Below are 20,806 nucleotides of genomic sequence, written 5' to 3'. Positions count from 1 at the left end.
CGACTTTCAACACTTCAGCACAGCATTCCGGGAAGGCAGCGCTGCATTTGAACCGATTTGAACGCTGAAATGACGGAAAGCTTCACAACATCGCTTCAGTCGCATCGCAAAGTGGATTTCCACGCCACTGCTGTCACAGGACTTTACCAAATCATACCAAAGAAGTGTGTTTTTGACGGAGCGGTCCCAGCGATAAAGATTCGGTCCTGCTTTGGAAGCAGCCGGTGAGTTAAACTGCTTCAAATGTCTGTGCTGTCGGCTATCGTCGCGTGAGTAAACATCAGTAAACAACACGATCGCGTGCTTCGTCATTCAAATGCGCTAACGGTTACTCCATTGCTGTTCTCTGTATAATGTTACACTAGTCTGACGTGCAAAACCGTTTTGCTTGCTAAGGTCTAACGTTAGTCGCATACAATAGTCCATAAACCGAATCATGTCCTCATAAACTGCGAGTAAAGACACACAAATGTTGACGGATGTCCTGATGTTGCCGTTTCTCCTGTTCAATTTATTTCTGCCTCAGATTTGATTCTGGATCATTATCTGTATTAGCTGAGATAGCCATGGGTTTCTCCACGCTTGAGGACGTCACCGCTTTGTGCGCGATCGTCATTCTTTAGCTCCGCCCACTCGATACGCCTCCAGGCGCTCGGTTTTTTCCGGAAAGACTCGGTACAGCCTATATTTCTTTTATAAATATAATAAAACTAAAGACTTTTCGGAGATATGAAGGATGCAATACTACTCTATAGGTACTCAAGATTGACATGAGATTGACTGAAACTGAGTGTTTCACCCACGACCATTAAATAGACATACGGGGTCCGCGGGTTATGAGACGACCCGCGCATCACTAGTTCAGGGCTATCAAGGTTGTCATGTCAACAAATGCACGCGCGATGGCATCCCCTGTTGTAGGATGACAGATCTTACGACAGTAGTTGAGGACATTATTTTTTCCCAACTGTAGGGGGACCCCGAGAGCAAAAGTTACCAAGTGCTGCTTTAAATAAATCATGCAAGGCGATTTACTAAGGATTGCGCTCATCAGTTTACTTTCTCAGGCAGGCAAACAGGGGCTACGTTTGAAAACTTAGCCGCCTAAATTTGAGCTGCCTAACTCCCAAGCTATATTGTCTTGTACCATATATTCAACAAGACAATATGTATAATTTACTGTAAAAAAAATCATTATTTAAATTATTTTTTATAATAATAACAATGACATTCACGAGAAAAATCATCATTGATATAATGGTTCAAAATGGTGGACTCCTCACAATCTCTTCACTTCAATACCTATGCAGGGATAATAATTTCCAAAACAATGTCTCATGTGAACACCCACATACTGTATCTTCACAAACAAATATCTTTTATCTTGGAAATAACAGACCCTAAATTCAGAAGACTGATATTTCATTTTCTGCCCTCCACCACTGCATTGGCTCCCAAGATTTTTCTTTTTCATTTCACTTTAATCAGCCTGCTACGATCCTGTGCTTGATGGAGGGCTACACTTTATATCTCACCATCTCCCTCAAATCCTGTTTGCAGCGAGGGACACGGGAAGAGTGAGAGAACACTCAGGGGACACGTCACCATTAACCATCTATACACATTCGACAGTGGAATCCACGGAGGAAGAGGGTCCATATTGGAAAGAGAGATCTCATTTATCCTTAAACAGGCCACAGTTCAGCAAGAGACACAGTAGGGAAGTCATTCTGAACATTGTTCAAAAGGTCAGTGCCTTCACATCCACATTCATGACATCTCTCTTAGTAAAAGGATCATTCTCTGTCTCATTAATATACAGCAGGGTTCAGGAATTGTGAAAGCACATTCGAATTCTGGGATTTAAAATCCAGTTTTAATCTGAAAATAAATAGAGAAAAAAAGGACAAAAATATGTAAGAGTTTTAGGTTTTACTTTCTAGGTTATTATAACTACGCAAATTTTTGACATTGATCATGTGACTCCATTGAAGTTTTACCATATACTTTTGGCATTCGTTTTACAATTTTTACATTTTCATTCAATTTATAATGAAAGTATGTTTGTATGTACTTGTAGCCTGACAAGCCAGACCCACATCAAGATGTTTGGTCTGGAAACTCATTGACAGCTCAATCCGAGGGGCGGGATAAATGGTTGTCTTTCAAACTCCCTCTGCACGCAATAGGATAGCGCTACAACCAACCAGAGCAACGAAGGTGAAACAGAGCTCGTTGATAGATTAAACATTCGCTGCATCCGGTCGACAAAACTCCAAACACATCTTCCCTTCTTAAGAATGACTTCAGTGCCTTTCTTTGTTCTTTTCTCAGAGAAAAGCTTAACTCCAAGTCTTCCAGAGTCGCGGTCAAAGCTGATTTAAAAGACCGCCGTTCGCCAGTTTCTGTGTTTACTAGAAGCACGAGAGCAACTCTGCCGTCATTATGTTAAGCCCCGCCCACCGACTCTATACACAATGTGATTGGCCCGTCAAGAGTTAGCCGAATACAGCTCAGAAGGGTATTGAGAGTTGCTAGACGACACTCGCGGGCAGATTAGATTTGCTGCCGCTAAGGTGCGTCTAGATTTCTAGGCTAATGTACTTACACAAATCTAAATGGATAATTCAAAAAAATTATGGAATATTGCAATACATATGATTTATCTGTAGAAATTATTATTTTTAAAATGTTATGTGCCCTCGTATATATAGTGATTTAAATATCACAATAGGGAAAAATACTTCGGCTATTCAAAATAAAAATTGGAAGCATTTTTACTTGTGGTCACAGACTATTGGACCTTACTGTATTCAAAGAAAGTTGATCAATCAAACTGTAAAGGTGCATCTGGGGATACAGGGGAAATAGACTAAGACACCTCTGCTGAATAAAGACTTTCTACTCTTCTAAACTCAGCCGTCAGCAGCCAGATCACTGGAGTACAGCCAAGAACTGTGTGACAAGGCAAGCAGATGGTATTGACTGACTATTACTCAATGATCATATTAGTTCACTGTCACTTTCAGAGCATATTGATTGACATTTTTGCCTTGTAGATCATATTAGATCCGCAGTCCTTCCATAACCTCTATGAAAGGTTGTCTTATAAAAGGACAAAAGCATCTGACTATGAAGGATTACATTTTTTTTTAAAAAGTGTTCTCAAACAGTGCATTACAGTGGATTTGTCATTCATAATTTGTTGCTGTCATACTAGCCATCATATTTAAATATGCACTCAAAGTTTCGTTTCTCAGCAGTAAAATAACTACAGCTATAAGTATTCTTTTAATTCACCCCTTTTTCAATGCAGTTGTAAATGATTACGCTGGCCCAGTTTTCCTTCTTCTAACACATCAACTTTGAGGACAAAATGTTCACTTGCTGCCTAATATATCCCACCCACTGACAGGTGCCGTGACGACGAGATGATCAGTGTTATTCACTTCGTCAGGTCACAATGTTATGCCTGACTGGTGTATACACTCTAAAAATGGTTTTAACCCAAATTTGAGTCAAATATGGACAAACCCAACTGTTGGATTAAAAATGGTATTTAAAAAATTAACGCAATGATTGGGTTTGTCCATATTTGACCCAATTTTTTACATATTTGTTGTGATGTTATTTGGCCGCACATACATATATTTATTATGAGCTTCAGTATAATTATATACAGCTTAATTATGAAATGCCTGCATGCTACCGGAGCTCGTAAAGATAAAAATAGTCTTTAAAAATAATTCTTTTACAAACATTCAGCAGGAATGTCGATGTTGCTGGATCAGGCTTCTTTAAAAGAAGCTTGTGATTTACGTATTTCCTCTTGTCAATGACTAATGGAAAATGTTTATTCCTCAGGATCACACCGCCTCATGGCAGGACCGTCTAGACGGAGCAAATACATCTTCAATCAAACCCCAAACTGTAAACGGGAAGAAAGTTTGAAAGCAGTAATGAAATATTTCTGTCTTCTATTTTTTATCTAATACATGTTTGTATAATTAATATGGTTTTCTTTTTCTTTTTTAAACATTTGCACATTCAGTGAACTACAGATCGAATGAATCTGCCCTTGTGACCTAGAGCTACAGCTTAAGACATGAAGTCAGCACTCAACAGAAGTCACATTTGTCTCTCCTGTACAGTGAATGTCAATCTAGTTTGAGACACTGCCCTTACTGGAGAGAGTCTCATATTTCACTTCACATCAACAGCTAAGCATTCACAGGGGAGAAATGAAGCACGGCAACCTTGAAAGTGAGTGAAAGCTATTCTGCTCTTGATACGGCTAGCTAGCAAAACACTATAAGACTGCATTCTAAAAAATGCTGGGTTAAAAACAACCCAAGTTGGGTTGAAAATGGACAAACCCAGAAATTGGGTTGTTTGAACCCAGTGAATGGACCCATTCAAACAACCCAATTTCTGGGTTTGTCCATTTTCTACCCAACTTGCATGGGTTGTTTTTAACCCAGCATTTTTTAGAGTGTGAAACTCTGAACAGAGCGGACGGCTAATTTGTAAAAAAAAAAAAAAAAAAAAAAAAAAGCATGCAGTTTTGATAATTTTGTATTGGATTTCATTGATTTTATCTTTAAATCTATAGAAATATGCAAAAAAAAAATGTTTTACTTAATAATCAATCCATCCATCCATGCTTTATCTTCAATACTCTTATCCATATATAATGTAATAAAGCATGCATGTTTTATTAATTTACCATTGGATTCCAACACTTTTATCTTTAAATCTAAAGGTATTTTTTTGGTTTATGACGTAAATCTATAAGTATTTATAGGAATATAATTTTTTTTTAATTATTATTAATAATTAATCCATCAAAATTTAAAACTAAAGCTTTTTATTTCCCCCCAAAAAAATCTCAAAAAGGCTTTAATAAGCCAACAAACTGCCTTTCTAGTTAAAAATGAAGGAATTTAATTGGAATTTAAAAGATATTCTCAATTCAGTTCTAAATGCTGTAGAAACCTCTTTTTTTTACTTTTCTTTTATATGTTATTCTTTAGAAACAGCTGTCCTGATCTTAAATCTATATTCAATAGTCAATCAATGCAAGTTGCAAAGACCAGCTATTTGTTGATCCAGATTTACACCAAGCTCTATTATGTTGATGGAGAAGGTCAGGGAACTCTCAGTCAGACATATCAGTCATCACCTTTGACCTAACTCAATACTGAATTAACTTGAGCGTCTTTTTATACAAATAATCAAGATTAGCGTTCAGACGCTCTGAACGCAAAGAGGGTCCTCATAATCCACTGACTCTCTATGGGATGTGCAAAATGTAATTAAGTGTGTGGATTTTTAATTAATCTAGCCCTAGTTGAGCCATTTCTATCAAACGATCGTAACTGGCATTAAAGCTTTTGGAGTGTCGCATGGGCTGGGTGCTTACACATATTTGGCAGTGAGGTTGTAGTAATTACTGCTGAGTTCCTGGGGATCCCTGTGGTAAGTGAGCATCACTTTTCCCAATGCTCCGATCCCTGTTCCTATGGTGCAGGCAGCAGTATGCATGCATGACTGCGGTGCGATAATTAGCCTTTGATGCTGCGGACTCCACGGGGACGGCTGTCTTTTATCCCTCTCTGTGATTGCAAGCACCTCTAAGAGGACACACACACATTCACAAACACTTCTGACTTACCCCCGGTTTCACAGACAAGGCTTGAGCCTAGTCCCAGACTAAAATGCATCTTTGAACTGTTTTAACTGAAAGCAACTTGCACTGACATATCCTAAAATAAATAAGTGCCATTGTTTTGTCCAAAGATGCACACCAGTATGTTTTTTTCTATGGCAAGTGTATAAAAGCTACTTAAATGTCCTATTCTAAGCCCTGTCTTAACAAGGCCCATGTGTTTAGTCCATTTACATAGCCTACAATTATTCTGTACTAGCTCATACACATTATACTGTTGTGGAAAATATATTTTGGATAATGTAAAACAGCATTGAATGACTCCACTGACTGCTGGGAGTTGGTGTTTTCTGACTTCAGGTTTGCTCGTTCAGGGGTTTCTCTCATAAGTGAGCAGGCAGCTGGAGGATTACAGAATGTTTGAGCGGGGAAGGGGAAGTCTCTGTCATTCTGCTCCACATATACGCTGCTCCAAAGCAGCTTTCAATGTGTGCATTGCTGTTTTGACAAACAAAATTGCTTGATTTATGCTAGTGGAGAATAACTGTGAAAAATAAATAATATTTACAGTAATTATTTATACTGACTCACTACAGATGATGGCACAATTTAGCCTGCATTTGTATAGAACACAATGGGAAACACTATATAGCCTGTGTGTGTGTGTGTGTGTGTTTCCTGTGATGGGTAGGTTTAGGGGCAGGGCAGTTTAGGGGGATAGAAAATACGGTTTGTACGGTATAAAAACCATGACGCCTATGGAATGTCCCCACATTTCACTATAAAAATTGTGTATGTGTGTGTGTGTGTGCGCGCGCGCGCGTGTTAAAAATCAGCTGGAGAACTTTTTTGTTAAGGTTTTCCTGGCTCATCTGTAGTTATAACATGATATAGGCTACATAAATGTCAACCACAACCTAGACCTACATTACGTTAGCAGAGCAGAACGTTTAAAAGCCTACATACAGTGACTCTGTCTCTGGTCCATCTAGAGCTGAGCATCTCCAGCAGCTTTCCCAGTGTTGAGCCATTAAACAGTGATACTGGAACTACGGCGCCACCCTCATGAATGCCAAGGGATTGCAAGCACTCAGCGCATTTAAAAACCCCTGCAAAGCACTGGGGGAGTTACAGTGCGAATTGGACTCTGATTGAGCAAAAGTTCGCCCGGGATTTTCTTGTGGACAGTAGGACAGACATACGAAAACATGGCAAACAAAGGACAGCAACCTCCCTATCTTCACTTGGCAGAGCTGACAGCATCCCAGTTCCTGGATATCTGGAAACATTTTGATGCAGACGGTGAGTCCAGATGCGCTGTTTATTCCGCGGATTATGATTCTGAAAAAGAACTCATTATGGCTTAAGTGAACATTTCTCATTAAAAAGGCAGGAAAAAAGTTGGACGCTAACAATAAACACTTGTAGGTTTCAATGTCCCAAAGTGTAAGTGTGAAAACTAAATAATGTTGCTTGTCTTTGTGTGCGAAACGTAATAAACAACATGACCTAATGTAATTTTAATAGGTAGGCTAATGTATTTATTCGAGTGTAGACAATGGCTTGAAACTAACTTAGGAAATAATAAGATGCCTGAAAATGTAATTTGTGGGGGAGTATATATGTTAACACGATTTATAGCATCACGAGCCTAATTTTTTTTTTTACATTGTCACATATTCGTCATTTTATTGTTGTTGCTTGAATTCAGCATTTTAGTGCACTCTGCCTCTTCTCGGCACAAATCGGGAGTAGCTTGCCTACAACTGTTATGATTTAATAAGAAATGGACAAAGTCAATGAAAACATACGTTGACTTTGGCTGATTAATATGTAGGCTACATTTATTATTGAGTAAGCCTTTAGCGTTCACTTTTTCAGCACTCCATATAGCCTAGTCTAGTGTGTACCATTAGTGAAATTCGTTTTTACCCAAATATTTCTCCGATTGGGGCTGTATAAACCTAGTGACTTGCCCATCATAATTGTTGTGCATCATGCGCGCGCTGGTTGGTTTTGAGAAAGCACGTTCCCTTTCTCCAACACGGTCTTTTCCCAAGTTTTGTTTGGTTTTTTTACGCATGGCATCTGTCAGTGCGCATTGTTGGGAGGATGGGGTGTGTGTTCAAGGTCCTCATCACCCAGGACATCTTGAGAAGATCACAGGAAGCTCATCGAAGTTTTCGTACATCCTGCAATATCTAAGCTGAAAATATCTCATTGACTAATTATTTATGAATTATGAACATAATAGTGTCCGTTGGGGTTATTTTCTCTTTGTTGGCAACTTGTTTCAGGTTACTTGTTCGTTTCCCGCCAAATTTGGTCCCTCAATGAAAGTCAAAACAACGTTTTCATATAACGTAAACGTGTTTAAAGTGTTAAGTGCTTCAATCTGTCAAGTTTCTGAGGGATTATGATGTTTAGTTAAAATGTAACCAACGAATGTAACTCCCTCAAAACAGTTAAGAAAGAAACCGATCTGAAATGTTTTATGAAGATTCTCATGTCATCCACATTAGAATCTCTTTAGAAGATATTGAGAAGCATCTGGAGTTATTTTTCATTAAATATCCTTTACTACTCATTCAAGTGTCTTGATGGGAATTCCTTCCATTTTAGTATCAGTAAAGTTTATAGCTACTGCAATACAATTGAATTGAAGGTTCAGCGAGGGACACATTTTGTTGTCATAGTCCAAAATGGCTACTCCAAAACATCAGTTCTTTATCCAAGATGGCTGGCCATGCTGGAAAAGTGTAGATGTGCTAGAAAAATTATGATAATAGGAATAGCATAGGCAGAGCTAATTAAAATATGTTAGGAAAAAATGAATGGCCAATGTGTAATAATTAATGCTTGGGCCATATATTGCATATATAAGCATGTTTGAATCGACAATCAGTACACATTGGGATTTTCAAAGACCTCAACTTTTCAAAGAGTTCAACATGTAAATAAAAATTGAATTAATTGTGAAGAGAATGAATGAATATATTGTATGTCAAAATGTCAGCGCAATCATATCGACACCAGATGGCAACATAGCAGTCAATTCCAGCATACGCTGAAGGATTAATGCATGTATAAATGATTAATTATGTATTGCACCCAACATGTTAGTAGATTAATTATTCTGCATAGATCCCACGGCTACAATCAATGCAGTGTTCAGTGTTCATTCTCTTAACACAATAGTTGGATCAATTGCTGACACACTAAGACTTATACTGCTCATATAGTATTTCCGTAGCCATGCAGTGATGGTACTTTACATTTATTATAAATAACAGAAAGAGATATTTCCCAGTTGCCTAAAAATGCCACTGGCAAATTAATCTAAATAGTAGTTCAGACTAAGACATGACAATAGGAAAATATTTATGAACACACTGTAGTTCTCAATTCACAAGTTACAACCATTTTGGTGATGTATTAGGCCATACACACAAAATCCCATTTCAAGCGTGTACACATACGCATATTTCCTTTACATGAAGGGCCAATTTCCTGGCATGGGAAATTATCCCAGATGGTAGGCCTAATATTGCATTTATTTGTGGAGGCAATTTAAAATTTCAGCATATTCTCTGAAGCATCAAGAAGAATCTCCTTTTCGTCTTTTCAAATAAATGGCTTTAAAAGGTTCATACTGTAAGGCACCCAATTAGAGGAAAAAAATGGAAAAGAGAGAGCCTTCAAAGCTTGAACTGGGAGACTAGCCATCGGAAGTTTTTAATTAAGAACTGTGTTACTTGGATTGGGTGCCAGCCAACAAACCAATCTTGAGTTAACCAGCTTCAAAGCAGCCATCTAGACAATCGAACTACATAGCATTTCCATTCAGAGACAGTAGTTATCTAGTCATATCATGACAAACATCATTATAGATGAAGACATCTCAGTAAGTACTAAACCATACTTCCTTACATTGCAGGAAATGGCTACATTGAGGGTAAGGAGCTTGAAAACTTCTTTAGCCAGCTGGACACGGCACGGAGAGGGGCTGGTGTGGTGAGTATAAGGACAAGTGAAGAAGCAATAACATTTCATTATAAAGCAGTATATCTTTCAAACTAAACTGAAGAATGTTCAAAGTGATGAGTAAACTTAGGAAAACCCAAACCAGCCCTGTTGTATTCAGTGTGCTCAATTTGAAAGATAGTTTAAGATAGTTGCTCTTTTTGCATGATTCATGTCATCAAAAAAAGGGACAATTCTGTCACCCTCATTTCACTGACAAATTTCTTTATTCTCTAGAACACAAAGTTCTGTCATGACAACTCTCTGTGTTTGTCAAGGTAATAGATATGACAATGTTGATATGTCTTGTCAGAATATATCTGCTATGCTGCTGCTGATGTTGGTTATTGCTGCTGCAGAGCAAATGTGCGAATTGCTACTGCCAATACATACACAGACACGCTGCTTTGAGCAAGTAAGACATGCTTCTGCTCAAACAGGAATCACCCATAGCAGATCTCTACGGGTGGAGCTGGGGAAGGTGGAGGGTTTCTGAAAGCTCACTGCGACTGCTACAGCAAATGCTGACCAAGAGCTTATTGGCTTCTGACACAGCAGGAACCAATCAGCTGTCCCCTATAGAGAATGATTCGATTGCTGGCAGATTGAGTTAAGGACTGCTATGGCCTGCGCTACCAAGAGATTCATGACAGAACTTTTTATATATTCTGAAAAATGTTTTTGGGGGGTTTCTTTGTCTAATTAAAGTTAATGGGATCCAATGTAATTTTGGACCTCACTGACTTTCATAGTATGGACAAACAGTTGAAACATGCTTCAAAATGTGTTCCACAGAAGACATACAGGTTCAGTCAGGACAGGTCATTACAGAGTTCTCATTCAATCAATGGCATGATTAGGGGGCGGGGCTACCTATTTGAGAGCTTGTGCAGGTTTGAAAGTAATGTTTCAACAGATAATGGAAATGTCGTTATTTTTTGCGATTATATCTCTTTAGATAGCATTCATTTTTACACCACCCCAAAAAACTGAAAATGTTCTATTCAGACCTTTATCATTTACATCACAGACATTTCCTTTACCCTAAACCACAATGCAAGGCATAAATATGTGGAATGCAAAATAAAAGCTGTAAATATGAGGAATGCCCAATGCAAAATATGGGGGAAACCCCTTTTAATACTGTCAATACAGAAAATGTATCAGCACAGTACCAGCACAGATGTATCAGCACAGTACATTGAGGTGGATTTTTACAGACTTTTCTTTGAGTGAATGGTGTGCAAATCAAACATCCAGTATCAAGACCCCAGATGACTAGGCAGATGGCATTCAGAAAAGAGAGGACAGGAGATTTTATGTTTATCCCTGTATGTTCAACAATAAAACGGGGGGAGCCTCATAAAGTTAGCAATTCTAATATCTGCCTTACAGGTGGCAATGAATATGGCAGCGGACAATACACCACTTATAAAATGATAGCTTTTTCCTAACCTGAGAAGCCAAACTGAATAAAGCTTTTCCAATAAGCAAAGAATGAGAAGGAGATTCATCTTGTTGCTTTCTTCATACAGGACCCCTCAAATGCAGCCTTTAAAGAGAAGATGACAGAGTTCATGCAGAAATTCGACCAGAACAAAGACGGGAGAATTGAGATGTCAGAGGTAAAGAAACATATAGCTTACATCACTATGACTCTGCTGTTGACAAGCTTGTAAATATACGGTATAAGAGACCGCAATTATCCCATCATCCTTTCTGAGAAGAGGAAACTCTAATGCCACTTATCACTTTAATCAAACATGTAACTTATTGATAGAGCTGTCCAAAAAGAGCAGTCTCAAACAGAAATAAAATGAAGGTTTTCAATTATTTGCACTCCCTTGTTGAATGGGTGTCTAATCCAATCATCTACACTTTCCATCAGCTGGCTCAGATCTTGCCCACAGAAGAGAACTTCCTTCTCTGCTTTAGACAGTTTGTGGGATCCAGCACTGAATTCATGGCAGTAAGTGATGATGCTACTTTTTCATATATTTATATATATATATATATATATATATATATATATATATATATATATATATATATATATATATATATATATATATATATATATATATATATATATATATAATAAGAACACATTTCCTCTTGGGAACCAATGTCCATTACAATGCATAGCCAAATACTACTGAGCGGTTTGATCATCAGAAAGTGACTGCCTCAATGATGTATTATGTCAAGTTGAATAGAGAATGGAACTAAGGAGAAAGGGAAGCTTTTTAATCATCCATTGTGGTAGGCAAGCCTTTTAAAGGGATAGAATAAGTAAGTACAAACTTCTATTTTCAGACGCATGTATTATAGATGTGCTGCTGTAATTCTCCGTAGACCTGTAGAGGGAAGCATCTATCTTTGATAAGACCCTGTGATGGAAACAAGGCCAGCTGCTAGATTAAAACATTCATTAAATGGCATTTTTTGCTCCTTGTTCATAGCATGCATAGCTGCTTCGAACAGAAATTAAATTATATACATACTGATAAAGACATTTTAATAAATGTACTGTAACAATAATTTGCCAATTATTTCTCCACTTCCCAATTTACATGCACTCAGTTTCATCTGATTTGTCAAACCTAATTTAATTAAAAGCTGTACTGATGGCATAGTTACAGTTTCTTTTTGTATGTTTGTCTGTATCTGTAGGCCTGGCGGAAATATGACACAGACCGCAGCGGTTTCATTGAGGCTAATGAACTTAAGGTACAATTTCTATTACTTTTCCCTCTGTGGCCTTCACAACAATCCTGAAAAGAGTTTCCAAAGCCACTAATGTGACGAGGCAGATGGAAACTATGCAAAGCGCCCTGGATTTGGTGGCTGGCACACAAAGAGAGTATACAAATCACTACATTTGTAAATGAAGCAAATGAAGGAATGATCACTGAGGAGACGATGACCTCCAAAAAAAGTCTAGCAGATGTCATGCTTAAGGGGGTTCATAAAACAAAACAGGAGAGGGTTTTTAAGATAATACACTCTAAGAAGAAAAGGAACTCTTTATAGAGCATTTAAATAATATAAAGGTATATATAGAAGGAACTTGTCATGTGTTTCATATATAGAATCGTTTAGGGGTTCAAAGTATGGGATCATATCATGGATTTAGTTTTAATTCAGTCATTGTCTTTTAATTCACTAATTAATGTTATGCTCGCAAACAGATTAATAGTAATAAAAATAACCTGCTAAACATTAAAGCACAGAACATTTTGGCATAAATTGTTATTTAAAATTGAGTCAAGATAACTAGGTTTCTAAAGTGAACCTCATTGACACTTTTTGTAGATGGGATAATTTAAAACCCTGGCATAAGAAGCTACATTTTCTCTTAACAGGTTTTTAAACTCCAAATCAACAATTTTAATTCAAATCATCAAAATGTATATAAAAGCATATTTTTTTCCCAACAGGGCTTCCTCTCTGACCTGCTTAAAAAGGCAAACAGACACTATGACGACCAGAAATTGCAGGAATACACACAAACAATAGTAAGTAGCTGTCTTTCTGGTCAAGTCAATATCTTATAGGTTACCTCTTAGAGCCAGATTTACCCAACACGATCTCATGGTAATGCGTATCAATAGTGTGAGTGTGAAATCTCGTGGAATGGATACGCCAAAATGAGTTTTGGTGCGCAAATGCGTTGCAGTTTTTCGCGTGCATATGATACGCACTTTATGGCGTACATATGTCACGCTCTTGGGTAGGATTATGGTGGTGGGGTGGGGGTCGTGTGTATAATACGCCATAAAGTGCTTATCATATGCACGCATGCCATATGCACGCCACAACTCATTTTTCAGTTGGCCGAATTGAATTTCTGTGAATTAAATTGCATAAATTCACAGAATTTCAATTCGGCCAACTGAAAAATTTAGATGTGATCAGTCACTAGAAAATGTTCAATTGGAGAATTCTTTTTTTTTTAACAGTGTAGTAAATCACCTTGCAGGATTCATTTAAATACTATCCTTCCATAAATGTTGCATTTGAAAGGGAAACTCCTACAAATGCATATGCAATAAGGTCAGACACAAAAATAACTCTGTCCACACCTTTTCAGTGCTTATCTTTCACTGTGTCTTTGGTAAATCCTGACATTAGTATTTTAAGACGGTTTGCACTGGCGCAAGCTGTTAGTAAATCTGGCCCCCTAATGTCCTATCTTTATTATAACATTTACTTTTTAATGACAGCAAGCTTTGACCCCATAACAGTCAATGTAAAACTTATTTTACCTTAACGTCCTTAAGCCATTTGCCACCATGCTTGAGTGACTTGTACATGCACTGACCCCACGGGTTGTGTCTGCACTCCAGCTGTGCTAACATATGTCCATTTCTTAAGGCCAGAGACACAAACTTGCATTATTCCAAGGCAGGCCAGCTGGATAATTGAGAGCCTTAGTTGTCCTCTACCCACTGTGAAAAACAAAAAAAAGTTAAAAAATGTTGTGCAGCAATAGGGAATGTTGATTTAATAAAGAAATTTGAAGAAAGTTCAGGGGCCAGTTGCATAAACATAGTGATTATGTTAAGACTGTGTCTTAAGAACTAGTACAACCAAATATGAGTTAAATCGGGGTATCAAATTAGACCAATCTAGATCTACAATCAACTGTTATAAACTTAAAGAAAAGAAATTATGACTGACCTGTATGATTTCCTTACTGTGTAAACATTTAAACTAAGCCATTCTCTCATTTTTAGCTCAAGATGTTTGATCTAAATGGCGATGGGAAACTGGGTCTGTCTGAAATGGCGAGGTGAGAAATTCAACAAAACAAAAAAATGCACAAGCACAATATGAAACATCAACCCAATAATAATTTATCTGTTTATGTCAAGGCTTCTGCCGGTTCAGGAGAATTTCTTGTTGAAGTTCCAGGTGAGAGCACATACATACATGAAGTTTTTAGCTTTCCTAAGATCTAATATTTTTAGTTACTAAACATTATCTTTATTGCCGATCAGGGCGTCAAGCTGACTGCTGAGCAGTTCAACGCCATCTTTACATACTATGATAAGGTGATGTATAATCCAGCAAGAACAGCTGTATGTCTTTTGAAGGGCTTTATGATGTTGTGTAGGTTTGTATACACTAGAAATCTGATCTTACCCTCCCTTGTGAATGCAAAACAGTGTCCCTATTTACCTGTGCAGGAAAATGAGCAGAAGCACCTGCACCTGTTTTTTTCTGCCCACATCTTCCAGCTTAGTGGTATCATCATTTGTAAAGTGATTTAAATTTCGAAATCAGAAGCACATTTACAACAGTTTAAGTGCCAACCACAAGTAATTACAGAAATCCCAATGAAAATTGGAGCGTAATGAAAATTGCGATTTAATGCTGTACTACCACAAGTTTTTCATTAGGAAGACAAGAGATAATTTTGTTCTATGTAATCAAACAGTCTCAAGTTAAACTAATTATCTGTGAGCAAATAGAGACCATTAGACAACAGAACCATGCTATGAGGAGCAACATTCAATTATACATGAACACAATGGGCCCTATCATACACCCAGCGCAAAGTGTCTTTTGGTAGTTTCAGCCTGACGCAGTTATCATTTTCACGACCATCGCCCCATTGTTTAAATAGCACTTGTGCCCATATCTGTTCATTTCCTATCGTGCTGGTCTGAAAATGAGGTTGTTCACGAGCATTCTTGGCGCATTGCTATTTTGAGGTAACTGAAAAAGACTGCGGCATTAATCAACAATAATTTGGTCCAAAGTCAATAGCGCAGTATTTTTTAGCATTTTTTAAAGGGCGTGTTAGCAAATCAGCAATATGCACATATAGGTGGGTGTACAATGCGCATATACTCTGCTTAATACACACACAGGGAGCACCACAGAAACATTTTGAAATATTAAAAATAAAAGGATTCCTCTCCGGAGAAGCGTTTAGTCTTTCCATTTGCAAAGTTCACCATGTAAATAGAGAATCCGGCATGGTGCAAGCGCAACTGGCTTTTAAAGGGAATAGGAGATGAGACTCTGATTGGTTTATTGCACCTTAAAGGAACACCCTGACTTTTTGGGAATTTAGCTATTTCACTGTCTCCCCCAGATTTAGAGAAGTCCATCCATACCTCTTATTTTTTTATTTACTCTTGTTTTTTTTCTTTTAATTTTTTTGTTTTTGACTCTGTCTGACGCATCAACTGCTAGCTTAGCACAAAGACTGGAGGTAAATGGCTCTATCTAGCCTACTGCTCAATAAGTGACAAAATAACGGCAACATGTTCCTATTTACATGTTGTGATGTGTATAGTAACATTGTGACTAAGACCGACGGAAAATGAAAAGTTGCAATTTTCTAGAACGATATATATATGACTAGTGACTGTACTCTCATTCCTGTTTTGCTGACATACCATGATATTAATATTGCTATGATATTGCGCAGCACCTGAAAATAAGCTAAAGTAACTACCATCAACATAACCAACATGACAACCTGCTTGCACAGAGAGCGTGCTGGGACTATTTTCAGCCATTTATCTCCTGTATTTGTGCCATAGACTGTAAAAAAATATGGACGTAGTGTCCATGACTTCACCCATAGTATTCCAATAAGCTGTTATGAAGCGAAAAGTAGGGGCGAGCTGGGCAATTGCCATCTTGCAAGCGAGTCATCGCGTGTCACTCCCGGATAACAGAAAATGGGCAAAAAGACGGGATGTGGGCGGAGGTTAGGTGACGCAATGACTACCAGTGGTTCTCAAACCTGTCCTGGGGACCCCCAACCAGTACACATTTTGCATGTCTCCCTCATCAGACACACCCAATTCAAATCTTAGAGTCTCTACTAATGAGCTGATGATTTGAATCAGGTGTGTTTGATGAGGGAGACATGCAAAATGTGTACTGGTTGGGGGTCCCCAGGACAGGTTTGAGAACCACTGCTATAGACGGCGGATAAATGGCTGTCCACCTGTCACTCAAAGTAACCACGGCCTTAATTATGCAGAACTTTAAGGATTTATATAACGAAAACTTATGAGTTATAAAAAAATTCACCCCCCTCACAGTTGTCATGAAGGTCAAAATTAGCCGTATAGGCCAAAACCACAATTTGTACCTGGCTGTTAACGTGTTTTTCTGCTGTAAAGTTGGTAATTTTAACATGGGGCTCTATGAGATTCTGCTCCCTTCTGGAGCCTGTCGAGGAATTGCAGTTTACATTACTTCCGTATTGCCTTCAAGAGAGATCTCGGGAGGTTGCCGCTTGATTTGTGCTTAGCTAGGCTTGCAGTGGGTTTGTCAGTTATGGCACACACGAAGATGAGAATGTAGCTAGAGTCCCAAAAAGTCAATGTGCTCCTTTAAGCCCAGGACATACCCATGACTCATTAAGAGACTATACAACCTTTTTTGACCACACGCCTAGCACAGACCGCTTTTGATAGTGGACCTCTGATCTATATAGAGAATTATATATCATTATATAGATCTGTGGAGTGCACCTGCGGCATGTGCTTAGATCATTTAAATAGGGCCCAAATGTGTATCAAATGTTAGCATGTAAGTGTAGAATTAAAGTAGAACTTGTCTCTCTCAGTCAACCGAGCAGTTAAAATGTCTTTCTATTATTAGAAATATTGAGAGCAATGCACATGCAAGGCAATCTAAGCACTTTTATATCTTAGTCAAAAAATAAGAATTTAAACAGAAAGGCTTTTGGAAGTATTTCTAACATGGTTTAAGTCACACAAAAACCAGTAAACATTTAACAAATGATCATTAAACCAATGTGGTTCTGTTCATACACCACATATAATCATCGACTCTTAGGCCTTTAGGAAAAAAAATGTCATTTACTTAATCATTTACATTTAATTTCTTATATTGGACACCAAAACTGAAATTTTACTGGTCACTCTTTTCCATGATATAACAATGCATGGGGACTGAAGCTTTTTAAGCAATTTAAGACCTGGTTTCAGAGACGGGGCTTAGATTAAGCTGGTGTGCATCTTGAAACAAACAATGGCACTGACATATTTTAATATTTATCAGTGCAAGTTGCTTTCAGTTAAAAATCAGCTCAAACTGTTCAATTTCCACACTCAAAGCTATGGAATTTTAAAGTCCAGAAAAGAAAAATCAATACAGTTTTGTAAATAGTGAATTTCATGGCTGTTGTTTTCTGCTTCCAAGGATGGAAACGGCTACATTGACGAGCAGGAGCTGGACGCTCTCCTGAAGGACCTCTATGAGAAGAACAATAAGGTGAGATAAGAAGGCTCAAAATTAATATTTCACAGTGACAAATAACAAAAGCAATCTTACTGTACTGAGCTTGTGTTTAACCTCAGGATGTGGACACCAAAAGCCTCACTGGTTATAAGCAAAGCATCATGGCACTGTCAGACGGGGGGAAACTGTACCGCTCAGAGCTGGAGATTGTCCTTTGCCGGGAGCCCATGCTGTGAATCGAGGCTTCCTGACCTTCATCTCAGCTCTGTTCCAGCTGCCTGAATACTGTAACCGTGTGCATGTGCCGGGCACCCCCGCCCCCCTCCAACCCCCCTCTTTAAATGAGTTCTGAATGAGTGTGCACAGAAAAGCACAAAGTCTGTCGTCTCCCAGTCTTTCCATTCCCTTCCCACAACCCAATCGCCACTGCTTTCCTTTGCCTACAGACTGCAGCTACTATGATGCCCTCTGCTCAATTTTTAAACTATATATTTAAAGAAAAATCTTTCTGAAAGAGTAGCAGACTGATGGTATAAAATGATTAGATATGTGACTTATTTATTTGGAGTGCTTGGCTTTAAATTCTTCTTCTGGTTTCCTCTTCCGTTTGTTTTTGTCCTCATTTCATTTTAATCCTGCCCAATTATGTTTGGGTTTGTGGTGTTTTTTTGGCTGATACTGTTTAAGGATGTAAATGAGAGCATTAATAAAAGTTATGTGATATAAACTGTACGTTTTATATGCTTTGTGTTTGCTAATCCAGATGCTTGAGAGTTTGCAATTGCAGAAATAATCCTTTTACAAAACCGAACAAGTTTACCTCATTTTTTTTGTCCTTTGTCACACGCAACATCTCATCCATTATGTCAGTTCCTCTTTGCCATGCTGGATGGAGACATCACATTTCTAGTAAAAACTCTTTCCTAATTGTGTCCAGATGCATTTAAACCACATTAAATAATTTACCGGCTAGACTTTCCTCTTACATAGCAGAGTTTGTAGAAATTCCTATAAATTAATCATCAGAACATGAATAATTCATTCAAATGCAGTTTTGGTATTATAAATGGGGATTTTCTACACTGCTAGCATTGACTGATAGCATTGCTACAATGTACGCTGATGAACATTTATTTTACTAAATCAAATCTGACAAATCAAACCTATTTTTTATTTAACATTTTATACTGATTATTTTAGCCCTAACAATTTAGCAAAAGGCACATTACTATAGCTGAAGACTGTAGCTTTAAAATAAAAGCGAATACTGATAATTTGTTGTATTTCTTCATTATTGTTTTATATTTCTGGAAGAAGAAAAAATTATATTAGCATGTGCTCAAGTGATACCAGTGAGAATCTTGTTCAAAGCAAATGAACTGTAAAGGAAAATAATATGCTGGGACAGTTCCTCAGCTCAAAAGAAATTGCTTTTAAAAGCTTTGCCTTCCCTTTTTACTTATTGAATAAAATTACCATAACGCATTCATAGTCTGGTATAATGTCTATATTATAATTGCTAGACTAATGAATTAATAAATGAAGAGAATCCTGTTTTATTGATGCTGTTTAAATATATCTACTGTGAATTTAATGAGGACTTCACCTCTTAAATTCACCTCTTCTCTATAGCTATTCTACACTGCAAAATATTATTCAAAAAGAAGATAAGAAGGTAATGGAAAATAATTTGGACACCTTAGACGCATCTAAATACTTTAAGACTTAAGAAGCTGATAGAGGTATAAAAACATCAACCATTCAAAAATAAAAATTCAGGATACTAGATATAATTTCTGTTGAATCACCAGATCTCATTCGCTTGACGTTTGTGTATTTCAGATGCTTTTCCTACCAATGTTGTTTTCATTAAAGTGGACAAATCACATTAACAGCAGTAACCAATACAAGCATCTGATAATACACCGTACACAGGATTGGAATACACTTTCTAAGCTATGCCTAAAACATGAAATACTCACAGCGGCTAAACACACTAAACTTCTAGATGAAGAAGTAACAGCCTTATCTTCCCTGGATCTCCTGCAAGGAATGGATGTTAGCACCAATGCTCTCTACCACTCAGTGTATGCTAATATAAAGGCATTTAATGTCCTTCAGGCTCGTTGCGAGCCTCATAAGTCTCACAGAAAATTAAAAGCATAAAAGGGAAAAGGGGGATGGTAGCTAAGATCAAGAAAGGACAAGCAAACAATGTGCTTAATGGGTGTTGAATTGTCATGAGACTAGGATTGAGGCTCATGGATTCACTCTTTACTTGTGCACAAAATACTGAAAGTATGGCAAGCATGTCTGGCAGTCATTGTAAAGTTAATTTGTCAGTATTCACAGCATATGAAATTAAACTGCAGGACGTACCATCTGTATGCAGAGGATGTGCTATATTATTAGATTCTGAAGTATAGACATCAGCCTTTATATCCTAAATTTAGCCCATAGAGGGAGAGAGTTGGGCCTTACACTGGTATTAGCGCTTCTTAAAGGGTTAGTTCACCCAAAAATGAAAATTACTTCATTAATTACTCACCCTCATGTCGTTGGACACCCGTAAGACCTTCGTTCATCTTCGGAACACAAATGAAGATATTTTTGTTGAAAGCTGATGGCTGAGAAGGCTTCAGAAAGGCCTCCATTGGCATTCAGTACATTTCCACTGACCCACTCACAAGACCCATAAAGGCACTAAAGACGCCGTTACAAAGTCCATCTCACTACTGTGGCTGTACAATAATTTTATAATGCGACAAAAATAGTTATTGTGCGCACAAAAATCAAAATAACGACTTTATCCACCAAGTTACTGATGTGAACTTGACACATGCGCGATAATATCATGCAGCTCCACCTCCAGCTTCA

General features: G+C 37.8%; 1 protein-coding gene across 1 annotated transcript; it reads left to right on the top strand.

Annotated features, from left to right (window-relative positions):
- Window positions 1-6,782: 6,782 nt before the first annotated feature.
- Window positions 6,783-18,661, top strand: calb2a (calbindin 2a). Its single transcript, XM_067420557.1, has 11 exons — window positions 6,783-6,970; window positions 9,606-9,682; window positions 11,227-11,316; window positions 11,580-11,660; window positions 12,365-12,421; window positions 13,132-13,209; window positions 14,431-14,486; window positions 14,569-14,608; window positions 14,695-14,748; window positions 17,891-17,962; window positions 18,049-18,661. The coding sequence occupies exons 1-11, from the start codon at window positions 6,877-6,879 to the stop codon at window positions 18,163-18,165; spliced, it is 816 nt and encodes a 271-aa protein (XP_067276658.1). The 5' UTR covers window positions 6,783-6,876; the 3' UTR covers window positions 18,166-18,661.
- Window positions 18,662-20,806: the final 2,145 nt, after the last annotated feature.

Source organism: Pseudorasbora parva, chromosome 16, assembly GCF_024679245.1.
Source record: "Pseudorasbora parva isolate DD20220531a chromosome 16, ASM2467924v1, whole genome shotgun sequence".
Classification (NCBI taxonomy): domain Eukaryota; kingdom Metazoa; phylum Chordata; class Actinopteri; order Cypriniformes; family Gobionidae; genus Pseudorasbora; species Pseudorasbora parva.
This window is presented reverse-complemented; position numbering and strand designations above follow the sequence as displayed.

Bases quoted from the DNA above. Each gene is read 5' to 3' on its own strand.
- calb2a (XM_067420557.1), top strand. From the start codon at position 6,877: ATGGCAAACAAAGGACAGCAACCTCCCTATCTTCACTTGGCAGAGCTG. The intron at 12,422-13,131 runs GTACAATTTCTA...TTTTCCCAACAG, and splicing joins TTGAGGCTAATGAACTTAAG to GGCTTCCTCTCTGACCTGCT. The intron at 14,487-14,568 runs GTGAGAAATTCA...GTTTATGTCAAG, and splicing joins GGTCTGTCTGAAATGGCGAG to GCTTCTGCCGGTTCAGGAGA.